Genomic DNA, 27,254 nt, shown 5'->3' with positions numbered 1-27,254 from the left:
GGCTCTTTCACATCTTTTTGTTTGTTCAAACTGCGATTTGCATTTCTTCGTTCGGGTGCAGGAAGAACTTCGAGGAGAACTTCGCAGAAGAGAGCTCCCAGTTCAGTGTCGCTGTCCGTGATACGCGGCTCTCTCTCTCTCTCTCTCTCTCTCTCTCGTGCGCACCTAATGGCACGTGCTACTCTGTTCAGTTTTTCCGCGTCTAGTTTTTGGATGCTTTAATGTTTAAATCGACAAGCGGTACGGCTTAACAACACGTGAGAAAGATAAGCTTTCGTGACGATGTGCAGCAGTGGCCCGTCAACCGTCCTGTCATCTTTTTAGGCTGTCCTCAGCGAGTCAGTTATATAAAATATCAAGGTGAAAGTCATCATAGCTTGCTTAGTATAGACCCAGCTCCCAACCCAACTTTGAGAATAGATTAACGGCGATATTTTTTTTATCGCCCGATAAGAGTCTCGCGTTAACGCAGCACGTTAACGGCGATAACGGCCCACCACTAGTATTTTTTTTAATGGGTCACAGATACGCGTCAATTTTATTTGTATTTAATGCCAATTCAATATTATAATCTTATCAGTTAACGGTTAATAATCGAATAACAAGCGGCGGTTGTCGGTAGGGAAAATTAATCGAAATGAGCATCCCTAATTGCAACCATCTGCCGCTGATCAAAGTATGCCCAAAGACCCCTAGAGCAGGTCTTTAGGCATACTATGGCTCACACGGATGCTTCTACCTCGGGCTGGGGGGCCACGTTTGACAGGCTTGCAATGTCAGGGGTTTGGACGGTCCCCAAATGCACTGGCTTATCAATTGCCTAGAGTTGCTGGCAGTGCACCTTGCCTTGATCTCAAAGGGCACTTACGAGGAAAATAGATCAAATAGAGTAATTGTTTTGATAACTTTTTGCCAGAGTAGTCTAGGGCTGACATTTGCAAGGTTTGGTAAAGAACTGACAAACAGCCTAGGAGGTTTTCAAAGAGGTAGTTTTTTTCATGTTTGAGGATATGTTAGAATGTCTACCAAAGAACACTCATACACAATTTTACTTTAATGCATCATGGTTGCAGAATTATTATTTTGTATAAAAAAATGGCAGAATTTTTTGTTGTTGTTGTTGTAGTATGTGAATCAAGGTTTCAATGGAAAAAGGTGTTTTATTCTAGAGCTTTTAGTTCCAAAGTTGTTATTCCTTAGTATAGCACCACCTAGTGTCCGAGAGATGTGTGTCTTTTTGCCTGAGTAGCAGTGAGCATTTGGGACTGAGTTCGGGGACTCTATGGTCTCTTGACACCTACAATATTTTTACGACAGTATAATAAGGAAGAAGAAAATAATTTTCTGAAATATGCTATTTACAATCAAAATATTAAGTGCTAATTAAACATTTTAAAATATCTTCACAGTATTCTCAAAAAGAGGGCAGAGGAACCATTCGATAGACACATTTCATTCCGAAATGATACGCTATCTCCAGATATCAGGTACTCCAGATGTGGAACCTTTATTTTATTTTACTTTATTGTATATATTTATTGTAGTTAACATGTATAGATTATACTGATTTAAATTAAGTTAAATAATTTCCACATCATTTCCAATTGTGATTATATCACAGCACACTTTCAGCCAGTCTGCTGACAGAGGATCACTACAAGTGTCCAGTGTGCACAGAAGTCTTCAAGGATCCAGTTTCCATGCCCTGTGGACACAGTTACTGCAAATACTGCATTGAGATCTACTGGAGCAAACCAACTCAAGCTGGAGCTTACGCTTGTCCTCAGTGCAGAAAGAGGTTCAGAGATCGCCCTGTGTTGAATGTTAATGTGGCTTTGTCTAAACTGATTGAGGAACTTCAGAAGGCAGGGTTTAGTCCTGCTCTTCCTGTCCACTGCTACGCTGGACCTGAAGATGTGGCCTGTGATATCTGCACTGAGATGAAACTCAAAGCTGTTAAAACTTGTTTGACCTGCACTGCATCTTACTGTGAGACACACATCAGACAACACTACACAGTACCAGCACTGCAGAGACACAACCTGGTGGAGGTGATTATCTCTCTGTCACTGAGACACAGCAATGATTAAATTGTTTACTCTTTTAACTACTTGATTAATGAACATGCCCAGGATGCTAAACGGTCACCACCGAAGTGACTGTACATTGGACTTTGTAAATATTATAATTGCTCATCTGTTAAGTTCACAAATAAATTAATTAAAAAAAAAAATTAACCCTTGGCTTAGACTACTAATGCTTTTTATGTGCTCAGGCTATTCATTTACCAAACAAAGAAGAGAGAAATTCACAAGATGAAAACAGAGAATTGACTGCAAGAGTGATTGAACTGGAAGCGGTAAACATCAGATGCTTTTTATACAACTCACCTGTTGGATTAAATGATAGTCTAAGTATTGTTCAAAAGATTTTAATTTATGTATTGTTTTTTTCCTCAGACATCAAAACGTTTGTGTAAAAGATTTGAAATTCACTGTAACGGTGGGTAAAAACAGCATCTTGTTTGATTTAAATGCACGTTTCGCTTACAGAATCACTTCACTTATTTAGTTATTTAGTACGGATAAATTAAAATAAATCAAATCATTTTATGAATGATTAATGTGTTTACATATATTTTCTGTGGGATAAAGACACATTACTCTAGAAAAGCTTTAAATGCAGTTGTTAAATGTGTTTATCAAATATGTTTTTTGTCTTTTATAAATTTCAGATTTTCCCTCAGATGTGATTGAGATGGCTGCTCTAAGTCGGCCTTTGAGGCTTGGAATGTTGTATGACAGTCAAAGAAATTCCTTTTGCCAAGGTGAGGTTGGAGAAGTAAAATTTTAAGTAAGCACGCAGAAGCAATTGTGGCAGAAAGCAAAATGTTATGATTAAACATTTTTTTTTCCATCTCTCATGTCATTTATATTGCGGTAATTTAAGAGTTTACAGAATTTTCAAAAAGGACTGAAAATGTTAAAATTAGTGCAATTAACGGGGTCATATGATGCTGCTGAAAAGAACATTATTTTTCTGTATTTGGTGTAATGCAATGTATTTATGCGGTTTAAGGTTCAAAAAACACATTATTTTCCATATAATGCACATTATGGTTTCTCATATGTCCCGCCTTCTGAAACATGTGGATGCATACTTTTAGGAGTAACTCAATAAATCGAGATATTGGTATATTTTGCATCAGAGGGATTGTAAGGCATATTTATAAACTGAATAACGTAAAAAATTTTTGGATTACTGCGTATTTTTAGGAGACGCAAACCATTTTAAAACATTCAGTTCGATATGGTGAACTGGTTCGACCGGTTCAGAAAGAAGATCCGGTTAAATAACTTTATAAACAGCCGTTGTGCCACAGATGCATTGAAGGCTACTGGTTCAGGAAACGTTCAGGAAAGTTTTCATCCTCCATAAAATGTGCAGCACATATCTGAATATTTGTGTTGGACAGTTCTGTAACAGAAGTCTACATGCTAATACCTGTCAAACAGCGCCTGTTTATTGAACAAAGTTATCTTTTGTGCTAATACTGTCAAAACACACAAGGTTTTCATGTAGACTCAGTTGGTTAGGTCTAAAATGAAAGTAAACAGTTGATAGAAAAATGTATACGTGTCTGTATATCGATGTGTGCAGTTCTTAAAGTGACAGTAGCCCTATTAAACATGCAGCCTATTGTCATTGCTGTCAAGGGATAAATCACCCTAAAATTTAATTTCTGTCATTATTTAGTCAATGCCACATTGTCCCAAAATTTTATTAATTTATTTCTTGTGCTAAATACAAAATATATTTTTAAGAATGTGGGTAACCAAACAGTTACTGGTCCACATTGAATTTGATAGTAGCAACAACTACTATGAAAGTCACTGTGGACCAGGAACTGTTTGGTTTTCCATGTTCCTCAAAATAGCATTTATGATCAGAAGAAGAAGAAAAAAAACTGGTGGTATAAATATAAAACACTATGACAGAATTTACAGACAGCTGACAGAATTTTTCTTTTTGGGTGAATTATTTAACATTAATAAAACAACAAAACACAAAGAGAAAAAATCACTCACTGCTCTTGACTGAAGAGATTTAATACAGTTGCTTTAGGAATCAGTTCATATAGTGTTTTATTGTAATATTTGTTCATAAAATTTATTTAATGCTCCTGGTAAATACACCTATTGTACCTGAAAATAAAACAAAGGTTTTTTTTTATTTATTTGTATATTATGTGTAGTTGTAATGTGTATCTTTGTCATTCTTTCATCTTTGTTATTAAAAAATAAGAACAAAGATTTTTATCATTGGCCTAAATATCTGCCATTCCTTTTTTTACCTATTACCTTGAAAGGCTTTGTCTTTATAATAGGAAATTAGTTTGGCTGTAAAGCTAAGAAAACTTGCAAAATCGTAAAACAAACATATCCATATTGCCCCCCACCCCTAACTCCACCACATGTGAGCAGCGGCAACAGAGAGAATAAAAGTTATGCTTCTTTCTTTGTGTGAGCATTTGGGTGGCATTATGCAAATCTTTCCACATAGTGATGTAGAGATGTGGGGGCTTGTTAGAATGAGCCATTTTAGGGGGACGTGGTTGACTGTTAACTTTTATAAAGAATATTTATTTAGATTTGAGACTTTAGTCTTTGCAACTTTATAGATCTTTATGCACCAAGAGATTATAACACTCCAAAGAGAAAGGAAATATTTAAATGGCATCATATGACCCCTTTAATGACATGTACATTACCTGTACATAAAAAAATAAAAAAAGCAAATAGTTGTTTAGTGAAACCATATGTTTTATGTGTTTGCAGATATCTTTATGTGGGATGAAGATACATTAGCCCGTATGAAAGTATCTTTGCCTCGACCACAAACATATGTGAAAGTCCTGGAAAATGATTCCCCTCAGGATAGATTCAGAGTCCTTGAAATGTCCCCAGTGTTACAAAGTGGCACCCAGACTGGACAAATAAAAATGAATGGGGCTGCAGCTTTTCTAAGCCACCCAGAACAGTCTCAACATCAGGAAAGAGTTACACTACACTACAGAACCACTACCAGACTGGACATGATCAGCCAAAGACTGTTACAGGAGGCAGCACCCTCTGCATTAGTTGGTCACACCACAGCAACACATGTGGTCACCGCTGTGTACTTTGGAGCTCAAGCGTTTTTGGTTTTTGATAGTGACCGCTCAAACCATGAAAAAAATGCAGAAATTGTTGATGTTTTAAAAATAATGACTTCTACATTTTGTCCAAACCATATAGTTTTCAAGCTTGAATGCTGCTGAAAAAGCTAAAAGCTCATTACTTGCTTGTAGTCTCTACATTGATGTGGGTGATTGGAAGAGTCCAGTGTCTTTTGATAAGGCAGTGGAGATCTATGGTTCTCTCCCAACACTGCTCGGATCTAAAGATGAGAGAGCAGTTCCTCTGAAGGTCTGGCTCTACCCTCTGAAGAAACTGGACAAGAGCTCTTTGTGTGTTGCTCTGAGTGGAGTCAGTGAAAACCTGATGCATCAAGCTGAGAGCATTCTGGAACATCTGAGAAAACAGATCAGGATCTGTCAAGACATTATAAAAGATTACATCAATGTAAATGTGATTATGCAGTTTCTGACTCTGGAAGATAAACTTTTAGTGTTTTTAGAGCTTATGCATGAATACCAGACAAAATTTCAGAAAGAAATTAAAGAAATTGTTCACATCAAAGAAGGAAAAAGAGAGAGAAGTTTACAGGATCTCCTAAAGAGGCACAACCAATCACCATTCAGTGCACAGAAAACAAACCAGTGGCTGGAGAATAAAGAAACTGAACTGAAGATTCTGAATGACCTTAGAGCTGCAGACATCACTGTTGTGAAATCAAAGGCAGAGTTGCAGCAAGTCATTAGTCATTCTCAGAAAACCAGAGTAATGTGTCTCACTCTTTACTCACCAGATGTAGAAGATTCCATCATCACTGCTCTGAGGCAGTTCAGTGAATCTGATGGCATTATACATAATGATTCACTCCTGTTTAGGCCTGTTAGCATCAATGAAAAGACGATTATTAAAGTACAACTGTTTATTGCTGCAAATGAAGATGCAGAGCAAACCAAGTTCATTGCTGCGATGATACCTAGTGATGATTTTCCAGAATGCTCTGTGCAGTTTTATCAAGATGGAAGGATTGTGAGCAGAAATGTGAAGTTTGGAACAAAATCAGATCTTGTCCAAATATCTCACATAAAACACACCAGTGTGTCCCTGAAACTGAGTCTACCAGACACCAAGATTGAGAGTTATATAGTGGAGTACAGGGCTTTGGGTGATGATGGAAGTAACAACGACACTTGGAAACAGATCGTTTTTGATGCCACAAGTATCAGAGAAATCTGTATGATATCAGGTCTAAAGTCTGGCCATCACTATCAGCTGAGGTATATATTTTTTGAGCAGGACTGTATGAATTTGAGCAGGATTATGAACTTTCAGACAGTGGTTACAGCAACACCTGGGAAACCCTTAGTGAATAAGTTAGACCGAGACACTCTCAGAGTCACCTGGTTGAGGGCTGAAACTGATGAAGATCTTCCAGTGCTGCAGTATATGGTTGAGTATAAAGAAGCAGGACTCGAGGGCTGGTCATCAGTACACACAGAAGGATCTGAGTGTGAATGTACTTTAACTGTACTTCACAGCCCCTGCTATAGAGTCAGGGTCTCTGCTGTCTATGAGGACATCACCAGCAAACCTAGTGAGGAGACACCAGTGGCAGTGGATGGTGAGATATATGTATATGTAAAAACTATACTTTTGATTTAACCAATTTTTTGTTCTAATTTCATTCATCTGATTATGTTGTATCCTGCAGTTTGGAACATTAACCTCTCGGAGAGAAAGAGCTCCATCCTCCTAGAAGTGCTGAAACTCCAAACAGAGAAGAAACCAGTAGAGCTGATAGACTGGACAGATGAAGAGAGTGAAGTGAAGGGATTCCTGCAGTGTCTGCCCTACATCTCACAGCTGAGGTGAGAGTCTCATGGGAAAAATACCACCTAGTGTTTGATTTAGTTGTGTAGTAGAATTTAATTTTACACCAGATCAGCAACTGACTGAACTGAAATCAGATGCAGTTGTGTAGATCCCAGTAGTGCTGTGGTTAGAACTATGAGAAGAACCTCAAATGTTGCCCCCACACCCCATTCTTACCACTGCTGTATTTTACAATTATTGTATTTATTCTTTTTTAATATTAAGTTTATAATGAAGTATCCATCATATTTTTTTTTTCGATTTTATGTCTTCACAGGTTTGATCGTTTTGTTTACTATAAGAAGCAAAGCTCTTTCCAGTTCCTGGTGAATCTGACTCTTGCAGCATCAAAGTTTGAAACTGCTGGACAAAATTACACTGAATGTTTCACATCTGTGTGCAGCTACACATCTTTCCCCTTCAGTGAAATCATCCCTAACCATCAGTGTGATTTCCTGCTGGATCTGTGTTCACATGTGAAGGACTATGAGACTCAAACAGGCAGGAGTGTCCTTCCAGCATTACAGCCAATTTATCAGTCAGCTCCTGCAGTCTGGAGAATAAAACTCTCAGAGAGAAAGAGCTCCATCCTCCTAGAAGTGCTGAAACTCCAAACAGAGAAGAAACCAGTAGAGCTGATAGACTGGACAGATGAAGAGAGTACGCTGAGGGGTTTCTTCCGGTGTCTGCCCTACATCTCACAGCTGAGGTAAAAGATGTTTTGTTTATCCGTTCATCATATTTGTGTTATGTTTTTTTGTGAACAGCGGGTTTTACAGAAAGTTTCCTGTCTTCATGTTGGTGCTATTTGTAATCTATTTACAATATATTCACCTAATATCTCAGGTCTGGTGAGGATGTCGAGGGCTGTTAAAGGGAAAATTAATGGACCAAAAACTAATAAAAGTAATGTTTTTATTGTATTGCTTCAAAAAGTGCAAGTGTCATTATTGACATTTTGCACAATTGAAATCTTATTTATATAGGGCTTTTATATGGAAACTTTCAAGTTGACATTCTAATGATGGGAGTTCTTGACAGATGTTGATTGTTATTATTTTTTTCCCAGTCATAAAAAAAGTCACACAGGAGTAATAAAAGATAGCTTGGTCCATAAGTCATGGTGGTCCAGGTTTTAAATCTCCCTAATAACTCTTTCATATTGTCTCTAGTTTTAAGTCGTTTTTTCACTTTTTCAACTTTAGTTAGTGTGTAATGTTGCTGTTTAAACATAAAGATCTACAAGGTTACAAAGCTCAAAGTCCACACTAAAAGGATACTTTTCAAGAACTATAACAAACGTTATAATACAAACGTTAACACTGTTAAAAAGACAAAGAAACAAATAGTCTGTATTATCGACAACGTCAAAAAATAAAAATAAAATGTCAACAAATATTTTTGTTGTCGAATAGTCGTTTCGATCACATATGACCTAATATATAAGGGCCTGCAATAATGAGATTTGTCCAGTGTGGCACTGTAGTGCAGTACTGTAATTCACCCCTCCTTGCTGCAATCCAATAGAAGAAGCCACTCTTCGATGTGCATGCTTGCACCAGCTTGGCACTCGGCACTCCAGTAGAGTCATGTCATGTTTATTTATGTAACACATTATGCAATAGATTGTTTTAAAGCAATCAGCTTTACAGTATCAGGCCGGTTTAACAGCGCAAGCGTGAGCGGCACAAATTTTTTTTGGCATGCATGTTAACAAATGAGTGCATTTACACCAGGAGCAGGAGTTTCAGTACCACGCTCAATTAAAGTGAAAGCACACTTTTGATGGACAAAATAAATATGATTTAACACAAAACATGCAAAAAAGCACAAAATAAGCATGTCTAGTGTGTTTTAATACAAATTTGAGTATGTCAGAAAAGAAAATGAAGAATTAAAAATATGTGTAGAAGATTTACCAATTTGTACTTGTTTAAAATTTTTAATTGCCATAAGCAAATTATAACTTAAAACTAGGGCTGAACGATTAATTGCATGTGCAATAATATCGCGATATGAAAAAACATGATTTTCCAATCACAGAGGCTGCGATTACAGTCGGTCATGTGACACGCAAGAGTAAAGAGGTGTGTTTGACTGGACTTTAAGATCGATCGGTGTATGACATCAAAGTACAGTGAGAGAAAGCTATCACAGTACTTTGATAACACACACCGATCGGTCAAATCAGTGCTTCTTAAAGTCGAATCTAAGCAGTCTTCAGAGGAAGCATCAAGTTGGTACGCTACAGTCGATTGGGCAAGTTTTGAATAGAAATTGGGACTGTTTTGTTGTGAAAACCTGGCAACCCTGGCACGCTACACGCGGAAATGTTTGAAAGCGTATATAATGCACATTGAAATTTTTCAAGCATTAAATGTGTTATGGTGCATTTCCTTACTGAAGACTTCAAACTTAAAATAATATATATAATAAGATAATATATATATATATATATATATATATATATTCTTATTTATTTAAAGTCTTTATAAAGCAGTGGTTCTCAAAGTGGGGGTGCAAAGGCCATCAGCAGAAAAAGAAAATAAATAAAACACTAAACAGCCAAAGGACGTAACTTAGAATGAGAGATGGATTGGTTTGTGAAAGGAAAGAGAAAAGCCATAGATGTCACACAGACCCAGGCAGATGCCGGTCATCCAAAACCTAATGCAGAAAATATGATGAGATATATCTTGCTCTCGCTTCTCTCTCTGTGTTTGTACCGGTTTGTACCGCAACAGCTCTACTGTACACCAGACGCGACAAAGCGACCGTTGCAAGTCATTTAACTTTGTGTCAGTACATCATAAATAGAACAAGGCATCAGTTTTTTATTTTTTTGCTGAACCTTTAACACATTTATTTAATCTTTCTATCTCTTCGTGTGAACTTCCAGAGATCTGGAAGACTGCCTTCGTTTCTCCTCTATTAAAAGGGGGTGACCCATTGCATTTAAATAACTATAGGCCAATATCTAAATTGTGTGTCTTATCTAAACTTTTAGAGAAACTACTGAATGAACAATTAAAAACTTATCTGGAATTAAATCAAATTCACTCTCCCTTCCAGTCTGGGTTTAGAAAACAACATAGTACCATTACAGCCGCAATGAAAGTGCTTAGCTATATAACTACTGCTTTAGATGGTAAACTAATTTGTTCAGCTCTTTTCCTCGATTTATCAAAGGCTTTTGACACAGTTGATCATGACATCCTATTAAAAAGACTTGTCACTGTTGGTCTGTCTGATTCTGCTTTAAATTGGTTTGCTGACTATCTATCAGGTAGAACACAGTCTGTGGTCTTGAAAGACTGTATGTCATCTGTCCTGTCAGTTTCAAAGGGTGTCCCTCGGGGATCAGTTTTGGGACCTATTTTATTTTCGTTATACACAAATAATATTTGTGATAACATCCTTAACATTAAATATCATCTTTATGCAGATAATACTATTATTTATTGCTTTGCGCCATCAGCTTCGCAAGCACTTCAAGGCTTACAGTCAGCATTTAATACTGTTCAGTCTCGCCTTTGTTAAGCTGGTTTTAAATATAGATAAGACTAAATTAATGATGTTTTCAACCTCTAAAGTTGAACCAAAAAAAATGTCCTGATATTTTATCATTGCAAGGCACTAAAATTGAATGTGTTACGTGTTATAAATACCTGGGCATTGTATTGGATAGTCAGTTAAGTTTTCCATAGTGCCTTACGTTTTATTACTGGGTGTAGCTATCAAATGCATCACTGCATTTTATATGAGAAGGCAGAGTTACCATCCTTGCATACCCGAAGAAGTTTTAATTAGTATTGTTTTATCTATAAATCGATTTGCAGTCTTAATCCACATTATTTGCCTCTCAACTTCTCAAACTCCAATGGACGCTACAATCTCCGCTCAAATGATTTGATGCATCTCAGAGTCCATAGGGTTCGAACAGAGATGGGGAAAATAGGTTTTACATATAATGCTGCCTCCTCTTGGAATTACCTACAGGATACCCTAAAGCTTACCACGTTACCGTCACTAAATGAGTTTAAGCTACTTTTAACAAATTAAATGTTTTATCCTTCGGTAAATTTTTGTTGTGATATATGAGTGTTTTATGTTTTTGTTGTATATTGTATACTTTTACTATTTGTTGCTGCCTTCTTGGCCAGGTCACTCTTGTAAAAGAGATTTTAATCTCAATGAGTTTTAACCTGGTTAAATAAAAGAACTGAATTTTAATCTTGGGTTACATCCGGTGTAGACAGCCTTACTGGGTTCTACTGTATTTTGCTGCTCGCTTCCGGTGTAGACATGGTGTTTAAAGGTGCCATAGAATGCATTGATACAATATTTAAAATTGTTCTCTGATGTCCCCAGAGTGTGTATGCGAAGTTTTACCTCAAAATACCCACAGATAATTTTTTATAGCTTGTTGAAATTGACATTTTTAGAGTATGAGCCAAAACGGTCTGTTTAAGTGTATGTCCCCTTTATATAAGAATGAGCTAGTGCTCCCACCTACCTTCCAGTGTTGCAAAGTCTGTGGTTTTCCCATGTAATTGGGCTACTTTAACTGTTGCCACTGGTTGTTTTTCATGTCCGCGGGAGGGTTTTGTTGCGAGAACCTGGCAACCCTGCTCCCTTCTCAGAAGAGTTCAGAGCTTCAAGAGCTCATGCTCGTGGGCATACCGGTGTTACTGTGACCGTGTTATTGACCTCACACATTGTTTCCAAATGCAATTTTTAAATACTACATTTCTGTATACGATCATCCTGGTATGGTGTGAAGGAAGCATTAGTGAAAACAGGCAGAGACAGTGGTAGCTTTAGCAACATTAGCCTTACAGAGAGCCAAGGATCTCTTTTAGAATACAAAATATTATGCGTGATGCTTACTTTGTCTGTAGTCTGGATGCTTGCGTACAAAGTGTTGGTATCAATCCCTCTTTCAGAAGCAATCTTTGCACAACTCCAGCACTGAACTGACACTCGTTTGTGAGGCAGTACGGTGTAAAATGTTAGCACAAAGTATAGGACTTTTCCTTTTTTTTCGGGACATTTCCTTCGAAAATGAAAGTGAACCACCGTGTCCTCAGCGGCCTATGGAGACTCCTATGTTCATTGGTGCATCCCAACACACAACACTTTTAATGACTCTTTGGCGCTGACATTGTATCTCCAGTAGCTACAGCAAGAGAACAGTAATGGCGGACCGCAGCTTCTCAATCAGGGCTGTGTATATGCTAATACGACAGAGAGCGTCACAAATGGGCGGGACTTTCACAGACTCTGATGTCAGAGTCGTGAGAGATCTGGAACAGCTCGTGTGGAGAGACTTTTATGATTCTTTTGGTGTTATAAAGCAATGATTTAGTGGATTTTTACCATTATAGGCTAGTTGTTTTCACTGCGGCCACACAACTGTGTTCAAACACCTTATAAAAGTGATTTTTGCATTCTTTGGCACCTTTAATGTTGTTGGTGAGGAATGCCTGCATGTGTCCTATGCCTTAGCGGACAGCATGAAACCCACAGTAAATAAATAAATAATAGAGAGAATAATAATAATAACAGTTATTCTCTCTATGCTATTTTTCAATGTTTCAAGTGATGCAAGTGTTTTTCCCTGTAGTTTTTTTAAATTAAAAAAAGCATTATTTTTTTATAATGTTTAGTGGAATTATTTGGCAAGACCAAAAAAAGTTGGAGAACCACTGGTCTAAAGTTAACAGACAGTGTTTAAAAAGTGCAGTCCACATGTTTACATATGTTTTTTACAGTTAGGGCTGGGCGATATATCTAACGATATGATCATGCGCATTTAGTCAGTAAATCTGGTTCCTTGATTACCGCTAAATCGTCATCACCTGCTTTTAAATGGAGTAGCATTTAATAGACAGAGCCGTAGATCACTGACAAGCTATGTAGTATCACATTCATTATCTCAGATGAATTGCCTTCGATAATGAATTCGATACTTCATAGCTTGTCAGTGATCTACGGCTGTGTCTATTAAGTGCCACTCCATTTAAAAGCAGGTGATGGCGATTTAGCGGTAATCAGGGAACCAGATTTACTGACTAGATGCGCATGATCATATCGTTAGATATATCGCCCAGCCCAAATTACAGTGACTTTAATTAATTATAGTGTTGTAAAGCTACAGATTTGTTTTTATATTTCTGCAGTCTACTTTAGTTTGTGGGATTTTGTATATTACTGTTTACACCAGGCTTATTTGTCAGTGCTTTATGTTGACATAATTATTACATGCTTACAAGGTTGGAAGTTCAACAAATCAGTCAATATATTACTGTGATTGTAGTTGTTAAAAAAATGTCATTCATATAATGTGACGATTCGTGTACCCAGAAAGACACAGGGAGAGCTAGATCCAATTGCTGGTATTTAATATGGTAATCCAAATAGTAGTTGAATACAGCAAATGACAAAAACAAAAAATGACAGTCCAAACAAAACAAACAAAATGAAAGGGACAGGAAAAGGGAACTCGGAATGCGAGAAGATTGGAAGGACGAGCAGACAGGGAGAATCTCGGGAGACGAGAAAGCTGGTAACACGAAGGGTAAGGACTCCATACAAACAACAGGAAAAGACAGGAATATATAGGGAGGCTAATGACAATAGATTTCTGCACCTGGTGCAATTAACAGGAGTGAAATTACTGTGAAGACAGGACCAGACTAGAGGAATTCTAGTGCCTACGGTGAAGTGCCTAAGGGGAAGTGAGCTCACTAGTGGACACCCAGGGAAACCGAGACTAGACAGCGTGACAGTACCCCCTCCTCCACGGAGCAGCTGCCAGGTGCTCCACCCGAACCCAAGGGAAAACCAAAGACACAAAGAGAATAGGAGGGAGGTGGAGCAGCGGAGGATCAGGGGGAGGGACGGAGGACCAGGTAAAATGGGGAAACAGAGAAAAGAGAAGTGCAACACAAAACAAGGAGTCCTGGAGGGTGGTGAACCGGCGGAGGATCAGGGGGAGGGACGGAGGGCCAGGTCCATAGGAGGAAGAGAGACAGAAAAAACAAAAACATAAGTCCATGAAGGACATCACGTGACACCCACCAGGGCGGAGCAGAAGACCACCACAATCGTGTGGTCAGGGCGGAAGCCCCCCCAGGGCGGAGCAGAAGACCACCACAACCGTGTGGTCAGGGCGGAAGCCCCTCAGGGCGGAGCAGAAGACCACCACAACCTTGTGGTCAGAGCGGAAGCCCCCCAGGGCGGAACAGAAGACCACCACATCCTTGTGGTTGAGGCCGGAGTCCCCAAGGATGGAGCAAAAGACCACCACAACCATGTGGTCAGGGCGGAAGCACCCCAGGGCAGAGCAGAAGACCACCATAACCGTGTGGTCGGGACGGACGCCCCCCAGGGCGGAGCAGAAGACCACCACAACCGTGTGGTCGGAACGGGTGCCCCCCAGGGCGGATCAGAAGACCACCACATCCGTGTGGTCGAGATCGGAGTCCCCCAAGGCGGAGCAGAAGACCACCACGTCCGTGTGGTCGAACCAGACGCCCCCCAGGGCAGAGCAGAAGACAACCACCTCCATGCAGCCGGGCCAACGGGAGGACAAGTCTGGTTGGGCAAGTCTGAAACATAAAACATGAACTTGTTAGGGGTAGCCTCCGTGGCCACAACAGGAACAGTCGGGTGCTTAGAGAGTTCGACTGAGACATGATGAGTCTCTGGATGTTCCGCAGAGGCGAGAAGAGACTCTGGTAGTTCATCAGAGCCGTGGAGAGGCTCGTGTAGTTCCACAGAGAAGTGACGAAACTCTGGTAATCCCATGGTGTTTATACTGGATTCCAGAAGATCGGTGCTGACTTGACTCTGCTCAAGAAGATTATTGGTGACTTGCCTTTGTTCATGAAGATCAGTGGTGACTTGACTCTGTCCTTGAAGATCACCAGTGACTTGACTCTGTCCTTGAAGATCACCAGTGACTTGACTCTGTCCTTGAAGATCACCAGTGACTTGACTTGACTCTGAAAGGTCAATGGTGACTACCCTTGACTCTGGAAAGTCCATGGTAACTAGACCTTACTCTGGAAGGTAAAGGGTGACTAGTCCTGACTCTGGAAGGTCAAAGGTGACTAACCCGGACTCTGGAAGTTCAACGGTGACTAACCCTGACTCTGGAGGATCCACGAGCACCTGACTCGACTCTGGAGGGTCCACGAGCACCTGACTCGACTCTGGAGGGTCCACGAGCACACGACTCGGCTCTGGAGGGTCAACCGGAACCTGACTCAACTCTGGAAAATCCATGGGCACCTGACTCGACTCTGGAAGGTCAACAGGAACTAGCCCTGACTCTGGAAAGTCAACGGTGACTAACCCTGACTCTGGAAAGTCGACGGTGACTAACCTGGACTCTGGAAGGTCAACGGTGACTAACCCTCACTCTGGAGGGTCCATGAGCACCTGACTCGACTCTGGAGGGTCAACCGGAACCTGACTCAACTCTGGAAAGTCAACGGGCACCTGACTCAACTCTGGAAGGTCTGTTAGTTGGTTAGTTGGTGCTAAATGCATTAGTTGTCATACATACAGCAAGCAAGCCAAAGGCAACGGTGGTTAATAAGGAAAAATCTGTAAGATGTCGATACTGGAGTGAAAAAACCTTTGGAGAAACCAGACTAACCAAAAAAACTGGGGACCAGTTCTCCTCTGTATATTTAGTCTGAACATTTGGTACAATATCATTGGTAGTTAACAGTGTTACTGCATTGATTCAGCTGTAAGGTTAGAGGTTAATTGTGCCATGTACAGGCAGCAACATTGTTTTCTCTGTGGCCCAGGTGAGGCATGCAGTGGCAGTGAAGAGTGCTAAGGTGCAGTCATCCATTCATAAATGCTTCCTTTTTTCGCTGAAACTAGAAACAGTTCATCCTATGTAAAGTCCATTGTGGAAGATTGGGGAATCATCAGTCTCAACGTAACTTGAGAGCGTCTCTGGACAGAGCTTCTGTGGTAAAGAAAAATATAAAAATGTTTAGGGACTGTAATATAATAACAATTTTTTTACTCTCTGCCTTTGTAATATACAGTATGCTGGAAGACTTTCTTGACATCATACAGAACGGGTTCAGAATACAACAGAAGCAGGAAACATCAAAAATCACTGTTAACTGTAGAGCATCGGTTTACAATTCTTGCAAAAAACAAGTTATGATTTATGTGTATGTTGTTATTAAAACAGACATAAATGTAATCTGTTAAACTCAGTCTATTTTGCATTCAAACATTGCTTTAAATAAAGAGACAGGTGACTTATTTGAGCAGAGCTTGTTTTCTGCCCCCACTATTTGGAAAGGCTAATACGAAAAAGAAAAATAATAATAAAATTATATATATATATATATATATATATATATATATATATATATATATATATCCTATTTTCTATTAAACAAAAAACTGCTGCAATGAAAATCTCCTTATGATTTATTGTGCCTTAATTTACTATTAATTTCATTCATAATTATTCACTTACTGAATGCTATTATAAAAGTATATGTCTTTGTTTATGTTAAAAGATAAAAGATAAAAGATAAAAATGAGAAGAGTCGTATCTTCACCTAAAATGCATCTTGAACAATCGGGTCCCACCTAGCGAGGACCCCTAAGATGGCGGCCGCCGCGATGCCGGTCAACCAGTCCAGTATTAAAATAGTCCTTAAGGGCCGCATCATTGTACCCCATGCCCTCGGCCAGGGACCAGAACACCAATGCCATGGCACCCACATCATTGCCCTCTTGGCGGAAGGAGGTCAACTTTAAATATTTATCCCTCCGCTCCACCATGCTGTTTGGGGAGGAGACATGAAGAGACGATGATACCACTGGATCTGTTGCGATGGAGTCCTTCTGTGACGATTCATGTACCCAGAAAGACACAAGGAGAGCGAGATCCAATTGCTGGTATTTAATATGGTAATCCAAATAGTAGCTGAATACAGCAAATGACAAAAACCAAAAATGACAGTCCAAACAAATAAACAAAATGAAAGGGCCAGGAAAAGGGAACTCGGAATGCGAGTAGATTGGAAGGACGAGCAGACAGGGAGAATCTCGGGAGACAAGAAAGCTGGTAACACGAAGGGTAAGGACTCCATACAAACAACAGGAAAAGACAGGAATATATAGGGAGGCTAATGACAATAGATTGCCTGCACCTGGTGCAATTAACAGGAGTGCAATTACTGTGAAGACAGGACCAGAATAGAGGAATTCTAGTGCCTACGGTGAAGTGCTTAAGGGGAAGTGAGCTCACTAGTGGACACCCAGGGAAACAGAGACTAGACAGCGTGACATATAAATTCATGCATCACCTAATTTCATCGTAACAGAAAACCAGTAAAAGAACATTTCTGTTTAATCTTTGTAATATTGTGTTGGTCATACAATGAGTTTTAGCTTGTCTTTGTTGAATAATACAAAACAAAGAGGTTTAAAAAATAATTGCATGTTAAATTGCAATATTGGTAAAAGAAAAATCGCAATTAGATTATTTTCCAAAATCGTTCAGCCCTACTTAAAACATTTTATTAAACTCAGAAAGAACAATTCATCTTGCTCAGGATCTTAAGTTACAATGGCGTATATACATAAGAAATTCATTATTCATTAATTATTAACAGCTTCTGTAAATGTTGCACACGTTCACTTACGGTTGATGTGACAAACGTACACCTTTTATTCATTTTCAGTTCCTCAGTTACAGAAATGGAGCTACAGTATAGACACAATAAATGCACATGAAACATACTGACATCTTGAACATTCGGCCTAATAAAAATATTATGAACACTCGGAGTGTTCACCTTGGTTAAAAACACAACTTTTTATTTTTTAAATGAATCTCTATCAACAAAAGATTACTTAAACATAATATTCTCACTTAACAATTAGCTAAAATAGAATGAATAATTATATTGCTCCAGGTCTGCAGTTACAATAGCGGACAACAAGGCACAAATTACAAACAAGGACGCAAGATGAACACAGACACAAAAAATCGTATAAATCATATTTACAGCTTCTAAGAAAAATATTAAGCTTTAAATTACGATTGGCTAGAAATGCATAGCCTACTTTTTTTTATTCAGCTCTAGATAAATAATAATTTAAAATATTTTGACATTCTTACTTAGCCTAATGATTAGTTAAAATCCAACAAATAATTCACATTTCTCCCAATTGGTTACACAAATGGAGCTTAATCAAAAGTAATTTACAAACCCGATTCCAAAAAAGTTGGGACACTTTACAAATTGTGAAAAAAAAAACAGAATGCAATGATGTGGAAGTTTCAAATTTCAATATTTTATTCAGTATACAACATAGATGACATATCAATGTTTAAACTGAGAAAAAATATTATTTTAAGGGGAAAATAAGTTAATTTTAAATTTAATGGCATCAACACATCTCAAAAAAGTTGGGACAAGGCCATGTTTACCACTGTGTGGCATCCCCTCTTCTTTTTATAACAGTCTGCAAACGTCTGGGGACTGAGGAGACAAGTTGCTCAAGTTTAGGAATAGTAATGTTGTCCCATTCTTGTCTAATACAGGCTTCTAGTTGCTCATCTGTCTTAGGTCTTCTTTGTCGCATCTTCCTCTTTATGGTGTGCCAAATGTTTTCTATGGTTAAAAGATCTGGACTGCAGGCTGGCGATTTCAGTACCCAGATCCTCTTTCTACGCAGCCATGATGTTGTAATTGATGCAGTATGTAGTCTGGCATTGTCATGTTAGAAAATGCAAGGTCTTCCCTGAAATAGACGACGTCTGGATGGGAGCATATATTGTTCTAGAACTTGGATATACCTTTCAGCATTGATGGTGCCTTTCCAGATGTGTAAGCTGCCACACGCACTCATGCAACCCCATACCATCAAACAGGGACGGACTGGGACAAAAAAATGGCCCTGGACTTTGACTAAACCCGGCCCAAAGCAATCGTTGTGCGGAAACTCGACAACAGTCGTTCTGTGCCATCTTTGAGTTTGAACACTCTCTGTACTGTCAGGTATTTTGTCTTCTTATTAGGGTGGTTTGACAAAAAAAACCTCTAGGATGTGACTATGTAACTGTTTTTATAACAGCATATTATACAATCTATTCCATGCTGTCTTAAAATTTATTTATTACTTAATAATCTTAATTAATTTATGCAGTAATTTATCTTACTGCACAAATAATAATACCACATCCAAATCAAAACCATTACACCATTACAAATGTAACTTCTGTATTCAAAATCTTCAAAGTTTGTAAGCATTAACTGTAACGTTACCAACAAAGTAAAAGCACAAAATATTTCTTAATATTAGCTACTGCATGTGGCATTTTACTAAAACATTAGTAGTGTTTTAACTACTGTAATCATTTAAAATGTAGCAACCTGAATATCACTTCCTAATAGGACTGAACGATATATCGTTATCGTATCTATATCTAGATATGAACTTTCAAGATATTAATATCGAAAAAAGCAACGATATAGACGATATAGATTTCCCCTCTCCGCGCTCGCCCTGCATACAACTCTGGCAGTCACAACAAACATCAGTTTTACGAGTGCCCTTGACTGCACCGCTAAAGCCAGCGCGCACACATTAGGGACATGGGAACTATATTGTGAGGGGGGGCGGCGTTTCCAGGGTGACCCGTCATTGCTTGTCACGTGACACACCGCAGCAGGAACAGCGCTGAATGAATGATGATCTGCTTTTATATCATTTTTCCTCTTTTATTCAAAATATTCTCAAATGTGTTAGTTATGGCATGAAATATCTGATATTCCGATTGTCAAATACATGCAAGTGGAAGTATATTGTTGTTTAAACACCTTTATAACGATCGCATTAGTTGAGCTGTATGCGTGATGGGCGCCGCCATGCGTAGACGCAGTACAGAGAATCGGATCTGTTGGATTTACAACCTCTATGTTTACAACACGTGAATTCATCCACTTCTCCCGAAATACTTAAAAGTGGCTGGTGAATAGAATATGTAAACACTGAAGTTACTTACACAATGTGTATCTGATATGAATAAAACGTGTCGAATTATAATGGAAAGGATTATTATTACCTCTTCCATAGACATCAGTGTGTATTTTACAAACTCTAAATGTATTGTTTTTTAGTACTTATGTGAATTTATTTGTTTGAAAACTAAAATAAACAGTATGTGGTTGAAAACACTAAAAAGTTGTGATATATGACAGCTCTGAGTAGGGCTGTCACTTTTAGTTCGAAAATCGATTGCACAATCAATCGGACCAACCAAAAAAGTTTTAAAAAAATGTAAATAGGGAATCGATTTTAACCAAATATGTACACTATTAATTTTAAAATAATTAAACAATTAAAAAAATAGATGTAACAAAACTCACAAACAAGCAGAAAAAGAAAAAGAAATCTGAAAGTGCAGAATGCCTTGCAAGAGCTAGACAGAAAATACCAGCAATTTTAAGCTCCTGTAAGACCCAGTGATGTCGAAAGCGACCTCTTCGTCTGGCGCGAATGATTTCAGTGTTAGTCAATGTAAAGATGCGTTTACGCGCGCCTGGAGGTCTCGCGGCCCAGTAGACGAGTTATGAGTTATGAAAAGGACCATTGCAAGATGAGAGTGACCGGCTTTTGGAGAATTGGCAGTAATACCCCCACCTTGCGCAGCTGTACCTGAGTGTCCCTGGGACATCAGTGCGGTCGGAGCGCGTCTTCTCAACAGCTGGACATATAGTGAATAAAAAACGATCTGCTCGGGACCCCGAAAATGTTGATCGACTTGTTTTCCTGTCCAATAAATTTCTAATGGCCTTATTTTGCGCCTTTTTGCGCATTACAATATGCCTGCCTAGTGTCGGTTACGTTCAATAAAAAAACACACATGGCCTGTTCTCAAGTCCATTTAAAGTTTCATTTTTTGAACAGTTTTTTGAAATGGATTGAATCATTATTAAAAATAATCTTGGAGATTTTTGAATTGCCTAAATCATAAATGTAGCCGGGTTGAAGCCTGCAGTGATGTTTTTATTTTGTTATGGCAGCCGTCCCCTCTGCATATATATTTTTTCGAGAATGTTGCACTCTTGTTGCCGTTTGTTATTGTTCACGAAACTTCATGCCAATAAATAAGAAATATTGCTGACTTGTGCGTTTCCAGCGCTCTCTTTACGTTCGTCAGTTATTTGACGTTGAAAAAGGAAACCTTTTTTTTTTTTTTTTTTTTTTTAGACATGGAAAATCGATTTTACAATCGATTCAATGAACACTTATGTCTTAAAAATCGAAAATGATTTTTTCACAAAAATGACAGCACTAGCTCTGAGCGCGCCTGTCTCTGGCCGCCCCCCCTGTTTCAACGTCTCTGTACAGTGTAACACTGTACAGAGACAGCGGATAAATTAGAAAGAAAGAAATGAGTGCAGGAGATAATGCGGCCGGTGGCAGTGCAGAATCTGACTTGGTGCCAAAACATAAATCATCTTCCATAATTTGGAAGTATTTTGGATTCAGAAAATACGATGTAAACCAGAGTGACTTGTTGTGCAGGTCGTGCTTAGCAAAAGAACACGTAGTCATATCGTATCGATATCGAGATATCTGGCATGAAAATCGAGTTATGAAATTTTGTCCATATCATTCAGCCCTACTTCCTAACATCATCCCTAGCAAGTAACTCTCTTTTTCCTCTCATGTTCCATACTTCTACCGTATTTTCTGGACTATAAGTCACACTTTTTTTCATAGTTTGGCTGGTACTGCGAGTTATAGTCAGGTGCGACTTATTTATCAAAATGAATTTGACATGAACCAAGAGAAATGAACCAAGAGGAAACATTACAGTCTCCAGCCGAGAGAGGGCGCTCTATACTGCTCAGTGCTCCTGTAGCTTACCACTGAAAACAGAGAGCGCTCTCTCGCTGATGCTTCTTAATAAATGCGACTTACAATCCAGTGGGACTTATATATGTTTTTTTCATCTTTATGACGTATTTTTGGATTGATGCGACTTATACTTGGGTGCCACTTATAGTCCGAAAAATACAGTACTTGCCTTGGATCTGCCTGTGGAACCAGCTCATCTTTCTGTCCATCATCATCACTGGTAGGATGTTGCTGCATATACGCATTTATGCTATAGCTGTCTGGCTCATTTCTTCACTGCTGCTAATATTTAACTGCGAGGTGCTACTGCTGGAAAATATTGCTATATACTTCAGTTAGTTTGCGACACTTAGCGGATTCAGTATCTAAATTCCGCAATTTTTTTTCTCTCCTTCTCAGCCCAACCTTTTTTTTTTTTTTTTTTACCTGTGGCCGCGTTATGCATATTGTTTGTTTGTTTCTATGCTTTTTCTGTCTTACGTCTTTGCTGTTGGTTTCTTCCTACTCTTCCACTTCTTCTTCTCCTTACTTGGCAGGCACGGCATCCAACTTAAAGGTTCATTACTGCCACCTACAGTACTGGAGTGTAAAACAGATTCGTGGTGGGGGGACAGATGATGACAGCGTGCGTGGTGGGAAGTGGGCCGGCCCGCCGGACTTCCTGGAGTACCGGCCGTTCTGTGATTCTCCAGCTCACACAGATGGCCAGTCTGCCACTTTGCCACAGTTCATTTTAAATTAACCTTGGCCTAGAGAAAACACCTGCGCTTCTGGAGCATGTTTAGATATGGCTTCTTTTTTGACCTATAGAGTTTTAGCCGGCAATGGCGAATGGCACGATGGATTGTGTTCACTGACAATGTTTTCTGGAAGTATTCCTGAGCCCATGTTGTGATTTCCATTACAGTATCATTCCTGTATGTGATGCAGTGCCGTCTAAGGGCCCAAAGATCACGGGCATCCTGTATGGTTTCCTGCGTTGACCCTTACGCACAGAGATTGTTCCAGATTCTCTGAATCTTTGGATGATATTATGCAATGTAGATGATGATAACTTCAAACTCTTTGCAATTTTTCACTGAGAAACTCCTTTCTGATATTGCTCCACTATTTTTTGCAGCAGCATTGGGGGAATTGGTGTCTTCTGACTTCTGAGAGACGCTTCCACTCTTAGAGGCTCTTTTTATACCCAATCATGTTGCCAATTGACCTAACAAGTTGCAAAATGGTCCTCCAGCTGTTCCTTATATGTACATTTAACTTTTCCGGCCTCTTATTGCTACCTGTCCCAACTTTTTTGGAATGTGTAGGTCTCATGAAATCCAAAATGAGCCAATATATGGCATGACATTTCAAAATGTCTCACTTTCAACATTTGATACGGCACTTTGGATCCGCTGCTGTGATGCTGTACAAACGCTTTCAGTGTGAATACTGTGGCTAGTCTGCAGCTGTAGTTACGCTGACACGAAGCTGCCGTAAAACTCACGCTTGCGGTGTGATACGGGCATTAACCATGAAAAAAAAAAACAGTTTCAGTGTCGCTTTTAGTTAGAATTACATTACAGAAACTGAATGATAACTACTGTATAATGTATGGCAGAAGAGCACTTCACAGCAATTCGACCTCGGCGCAGTAATATCGTGATGTGAAAGTGAAAGTTACATGACATACAGCCAAGTATGGTGACCCATACTCAGAATTCCTGCTCTGCATTTAACCCATCCAAAGTGCATACACACAGCAGTGAACACACACAAACACCATAAACACACACATGGAGCAGTGGGCAGCCAGTTATGCTGGGGCGGCCGGGGGCAGTTGGGGGTTCTGTGCCTTGCTCAAGGGCACCTCATTTGTGGTATTCAATATTCGTGATGATATTACCTCGGCGCAGTAATTTGCAGCAGCACTTTTGCCCTTTTTGTCACCATACTTATTCCTGTAACTACTCATGTAACCGTCTTTAAATAGGGAAAACATGGAAGTGTTTGGTGGCTTCTAAATTCATCCCTGTTTGGATCCTAAGGAATGAATAGTGCTAAGCTAAATGCTAGCATACTGGCACCGTGCCTTACAGCGATTAAGTGCAAGCACTCAGATGGTAGAGGTACGTATCAACTCGTCTAAGTTGAGGGAAGAACATACTGGAATATGGAAAACGGCGTTTTCCTTTAAAGGTCGGCAATGTCAAAAATCAACATATATTTAACCTATTTAACCTTCATTGAATGTAGTGTTACTGGAAGGTAGTAAGTAATGTTGAGTAATGCTAGTCCATCAATCAGCATGGGCTTCAAAGTTGATGTTTTTTACACAATCAATTTTGCTTTTCAAGCAAGAATAAGCTGGTTGGCCAAATAGTCCCTTGAAGGCTAAGACACTTGTTCATTTCCCTAAATTAATGAAATATAAACTGTTATGCTTATAACCATGTATACACACAGTCCGTAAAGCCCCTATTTTACAAATAATAATGCAGACAGGATATGGTATGATGCAATGAGTGGTATCCACATTTTTAAACATTTAAAATGCATGAAAATAAATATTTTCTATCACTTTATTTATCACTCTTGAAATTACCTACACACTAAATAATCTAATCCTCATACTTGCATAACAATAGCAGTCTATTTATTTAGTGGTCCAAGTTGAAGTCCTTGTGTATATTAATGACAATATGGGACAAATATAATGTCATTTGCACGCTGCCCCTATATGTACTGTACAGTCAGCCAAAACGACGTGCATGGTTATCAAAGGCACGAGTGGGAAACGTTGTGTAGGGCAGTTAAAGACACGACGCTGTGCTGCACATCTGTGGAGTGCACGTCATTGGAAACAATGTGCTCAGTAATTAAAGAGGCAGGGCGGCGTTTCTGTTATTTGGTTTGTGACATCCTTTACGGGAAACGCAGAATCGTCAGAACACCAGCGCAAGGCTTCTCACAGCGGTTGGTCACGTGTGCACCAGAACTGTCTTTAGAATCAAAACATTGAAATTGTTCACAATTCCGATTCTTTAAAAAAAAAAGAAGAACCGGTTTTGAAAAAGATCCGGTTCTCAGTTCCCAACACTACATTACTATGGTTGGCTGTAATTATAGGTTATGTAAAACTTTTTTATATATATATTATTGCCTAAAGACATGAACTATAATTACAACTTCAATAATACCAAAAAATATTATCTGTCTGTCTTAAATCATTAAATAGAGTATAACAAAATCAGAATATTGTTTGGTGTAGAGATGGCACTTCCTCATTGATTTTTCTTTTGTTGCTACATTCAAATGGGTTTGGCTTTACTGTGCTTTGAGATGGCGGTCTATTGAAACATTCAAATGCTAGGTTTCCGCTGCAAGTTTATAGTCAGATAGTGCTGTTTTTGAGTGTTTTACTTTTCATACTTTTCATACTTTTCAGGAAAAATGGTCCTAAGTGCCTGTGTGTAACTATTCTCTTTCTACAGGTTTCCTCATCAACAGACGGGGTCTTCCAGTGAGACAGAAATTAAAAAAAGGTTACTGGCATTGAATCTGTCTTTTGAAGTGCCTACTCTGCCAAAAGAAGTGATAGAACTATCTATGGAGGCATTATTCTCATACATGTACTATGGGAAGTGGGATTTCCTGCTGGATCTGTACTCACATGTGAAGGACTATGAGACTCAAACAGGCAGGAGTGTCCTTCCAGCATTTCACTCAGTTTATCAGTCAGCTCCTGCAGTCTGGAGCATAGATCTCTCAGAGAGAAAGAGCTCCATCCTCCTAGAAGTGCTGAAACTCCAAACAGAGAAGAAACCAGTAGAGCTGATAGACTGGACAGATGAAGAGAGTGAAGTGAAGGGATTCCTGCAGTGTCTGCCCTACATCTCACAACTGAGGCGAGTATCCCAAAACTAAAACTTATTGTCCATGGTTGAAAAAAAACAGTTTATATGTGAAAATGTCATTTGTGACATTGTGACGCGATTATAAATTTACATTATATTATTTGACAGATTATGAACATGAAATAACCCATAGACATGGTTCTTTAATCTAAATTGATAGAGGATTAAAAGAGGATTAAAAGAATAGTTCATCCAAAGTGAAACGTCTGCCAATTTACACTTACCACGTCATTTCAAAATTGTGTGATTTTCTTTCTTGTGTGGAACATTAAAGAAAATCTTATTGACTGAGTGATTCGCCATTCACATTCATTGTATTTTAAGAACAGCATTAACATTACTTTCTCCTCTTGTATTCTACTAAAGAAAGAAAATCACACAGCTTTGAAACAGATACAATTTCTACATATGTACATACGTTACACACACACACTCATATTGTACATACAAATTTTAGATACCAGTTCAGTTTTCTAATTTGTGATTCCAATTTTGATACCAAAGCAAAAATGATTAGCCTAATAAATATAAAGTTCAAACATTATCAAAGACATCTGAACAGTCAGTAATAAAAATAAACAATTACAAGCAATAGCACAAGTAAGTTGAACCATGATACAAATGAAACAGTGTTTTTCAGTTTCGTAGGTTTCCGGGTACAGACATTGAATAATCAAATGTAAAATAACATTGCATAGTCTTCACTTTATATATTAAGCTACAAAAGATTTTTAGTCTCTTTCTTTTTTTTTTATTATTTACATTAGGAACCTGACAGCTCCTAGTAAATTAAGCTTGGTCACTTTATCAAACAATACATAAATGCAATATGATGATTCACATCCAATCAGGACGTAGCATCTAGGTATGCACGTGCATATGTGCCTGGGCGATTGGAGGCCACTAGCACAAGCTTTAGCCCAAAGTATACAGTTCTTAAGTTGTCCAAGTCTGCGCACCATTGCATAATTTTCGTCATCAGGAGCTTCGTGGACATCCACACACGCCATACGTGTACAGCCCAAATTCTGTGACCGCGAGGACAATAGTGCATATGATAGTGATTGAGCGCTTGAAAACAAAAGTCCACTAGATAGTGCACACATGCCGAAAGCATCCCTTTCATGCTCATGGCAAAGGAAAGGCTCGTCTTCGGAACACAATTTGACCTCTTAAGACCCTGCGGCCTCATATGAGGATATTATCCTCATGTACATGCCCAACTGTTTTAAGTCTGGATGTCCTATACAGAGCACATTCAGGGCTTTTCAGAGATACCAAATGAATGAATGTTTCACCATGACCACTCCCTCTCCTTGGTCATCAAAAATGTCTGAAATTAATGTAGTGACACTGTTATGGAAATATGATAATATTTTTG

At 38.8% G+C, this 27,254-nt stretch overlaps 2 protein-coding genes across 2 annotated transcripts; both read left to right on the top strand.

Annotated features, from left to right (window-relative positions):
• Positions 1-621: 621 nt before the first annotated feature.
• On the top strand, positions 622-5,341 carry LOC113080886 (uncharacterized). Its single transcript, XM_026252933.1, has 6 exons — positions 622-1,487; positions 1,622-2,051; positions 2,276-2,359; positions 2,460-2,502; positions 2,735-2,827; positions 4,839-5,341. Exons 2-6 carry the CDS (start codon positions 1,701-1,703, stop codon positions 5,318-5,320), a joined length of 1,053 nt encoding a protein of 350 aa, XP_026108718.1. The 5' UTR covers positions 622-1,487; positions 1,622-1,700; the 3' UTR covers positions 5,321-5,341.
• On the top strand, positions 5,321-25,883 carry LOC113080889 (uncharacterized). The gene is made up of 4 exons (XM_026252937.1): positions 5,321-6,795; positions 6,886-7,042; positions 7,324-7,755; positions 25,451-25,883. Exons 1-4 carry the CDS (start codon positions 5,544-5,546, stop codon positions 25,881-25,883), a joined length of 2,274 nt encoding a protein of 757 aa, XP_026108722.1. The 5' UTR covers positions 5,321-5,543.
• Positions 25,884-27,254: the final 1,371 nt, after the last annotated feature.

The sequence above is a fragment of the Carassius auratus genome, unplaced genomic scaffold, assembly GCF_003368295.1.
Source record: "Carassius auratus strain Wakin unplaced genomic scaffold, ASM336829v1 scaf_tig00032445, whole genome shotgun sequence".
Classification (NCBI taxonomy): domain Eukaryota; kingdom Metazoa; phylum Chordata; class Actinopteri; order Cypriniformes; family Cyprinidae; genus Carassius; species Carassius auratus.
The sequence above is the reverse complement of the archived record's forward strand: the minus strand, read 5'-3'. Positions and strand labels throughout refer to the sequence as shown.

Coding starts and splice junctions, on each gene's coding strand:
- LOC113080886 (XM_026252933.1), top strand. CDS start 1,701: ATGCCCTGTGGACACAGTTACTGCAAATACTGCATTGAGATCTACTGG. Junction 2,360..2,459: donor GAGTGATTGAACTGGAAGCG/GTAAACATCAGA, acceptor TTTTTTCCTCAG/ACATCAAAACGTTTGTGTAA. Junction 2,503..2,734: donor ATTTGAAATTCACTGTAACG/GTGGGTAAAAAC, acceptor TATAAATTTCAG/ATTTTCCCTCAGATGTGATT.
- LOC113080889 (XM_026252937.1), top strand. CDS start 5,544: ATGCATCAAGCTGAGAGCATTCTGGAACATCTGAGAAAACAGATCAGG. Junction 7,043..7,323: donor CCCTACATCTCACAGCTGAG/GTGAGAGTCTCA, acceptor ATGTCTTCACAG/GTTTGATCGTTTTGTTTACT. Junction 7,756..25,450: donor CCCTACATCTCACAGCTGAG/GTAAAAGATGTT, acceptor CTCTTTCTACAG/GTTTCCTCATCAACAGACGG.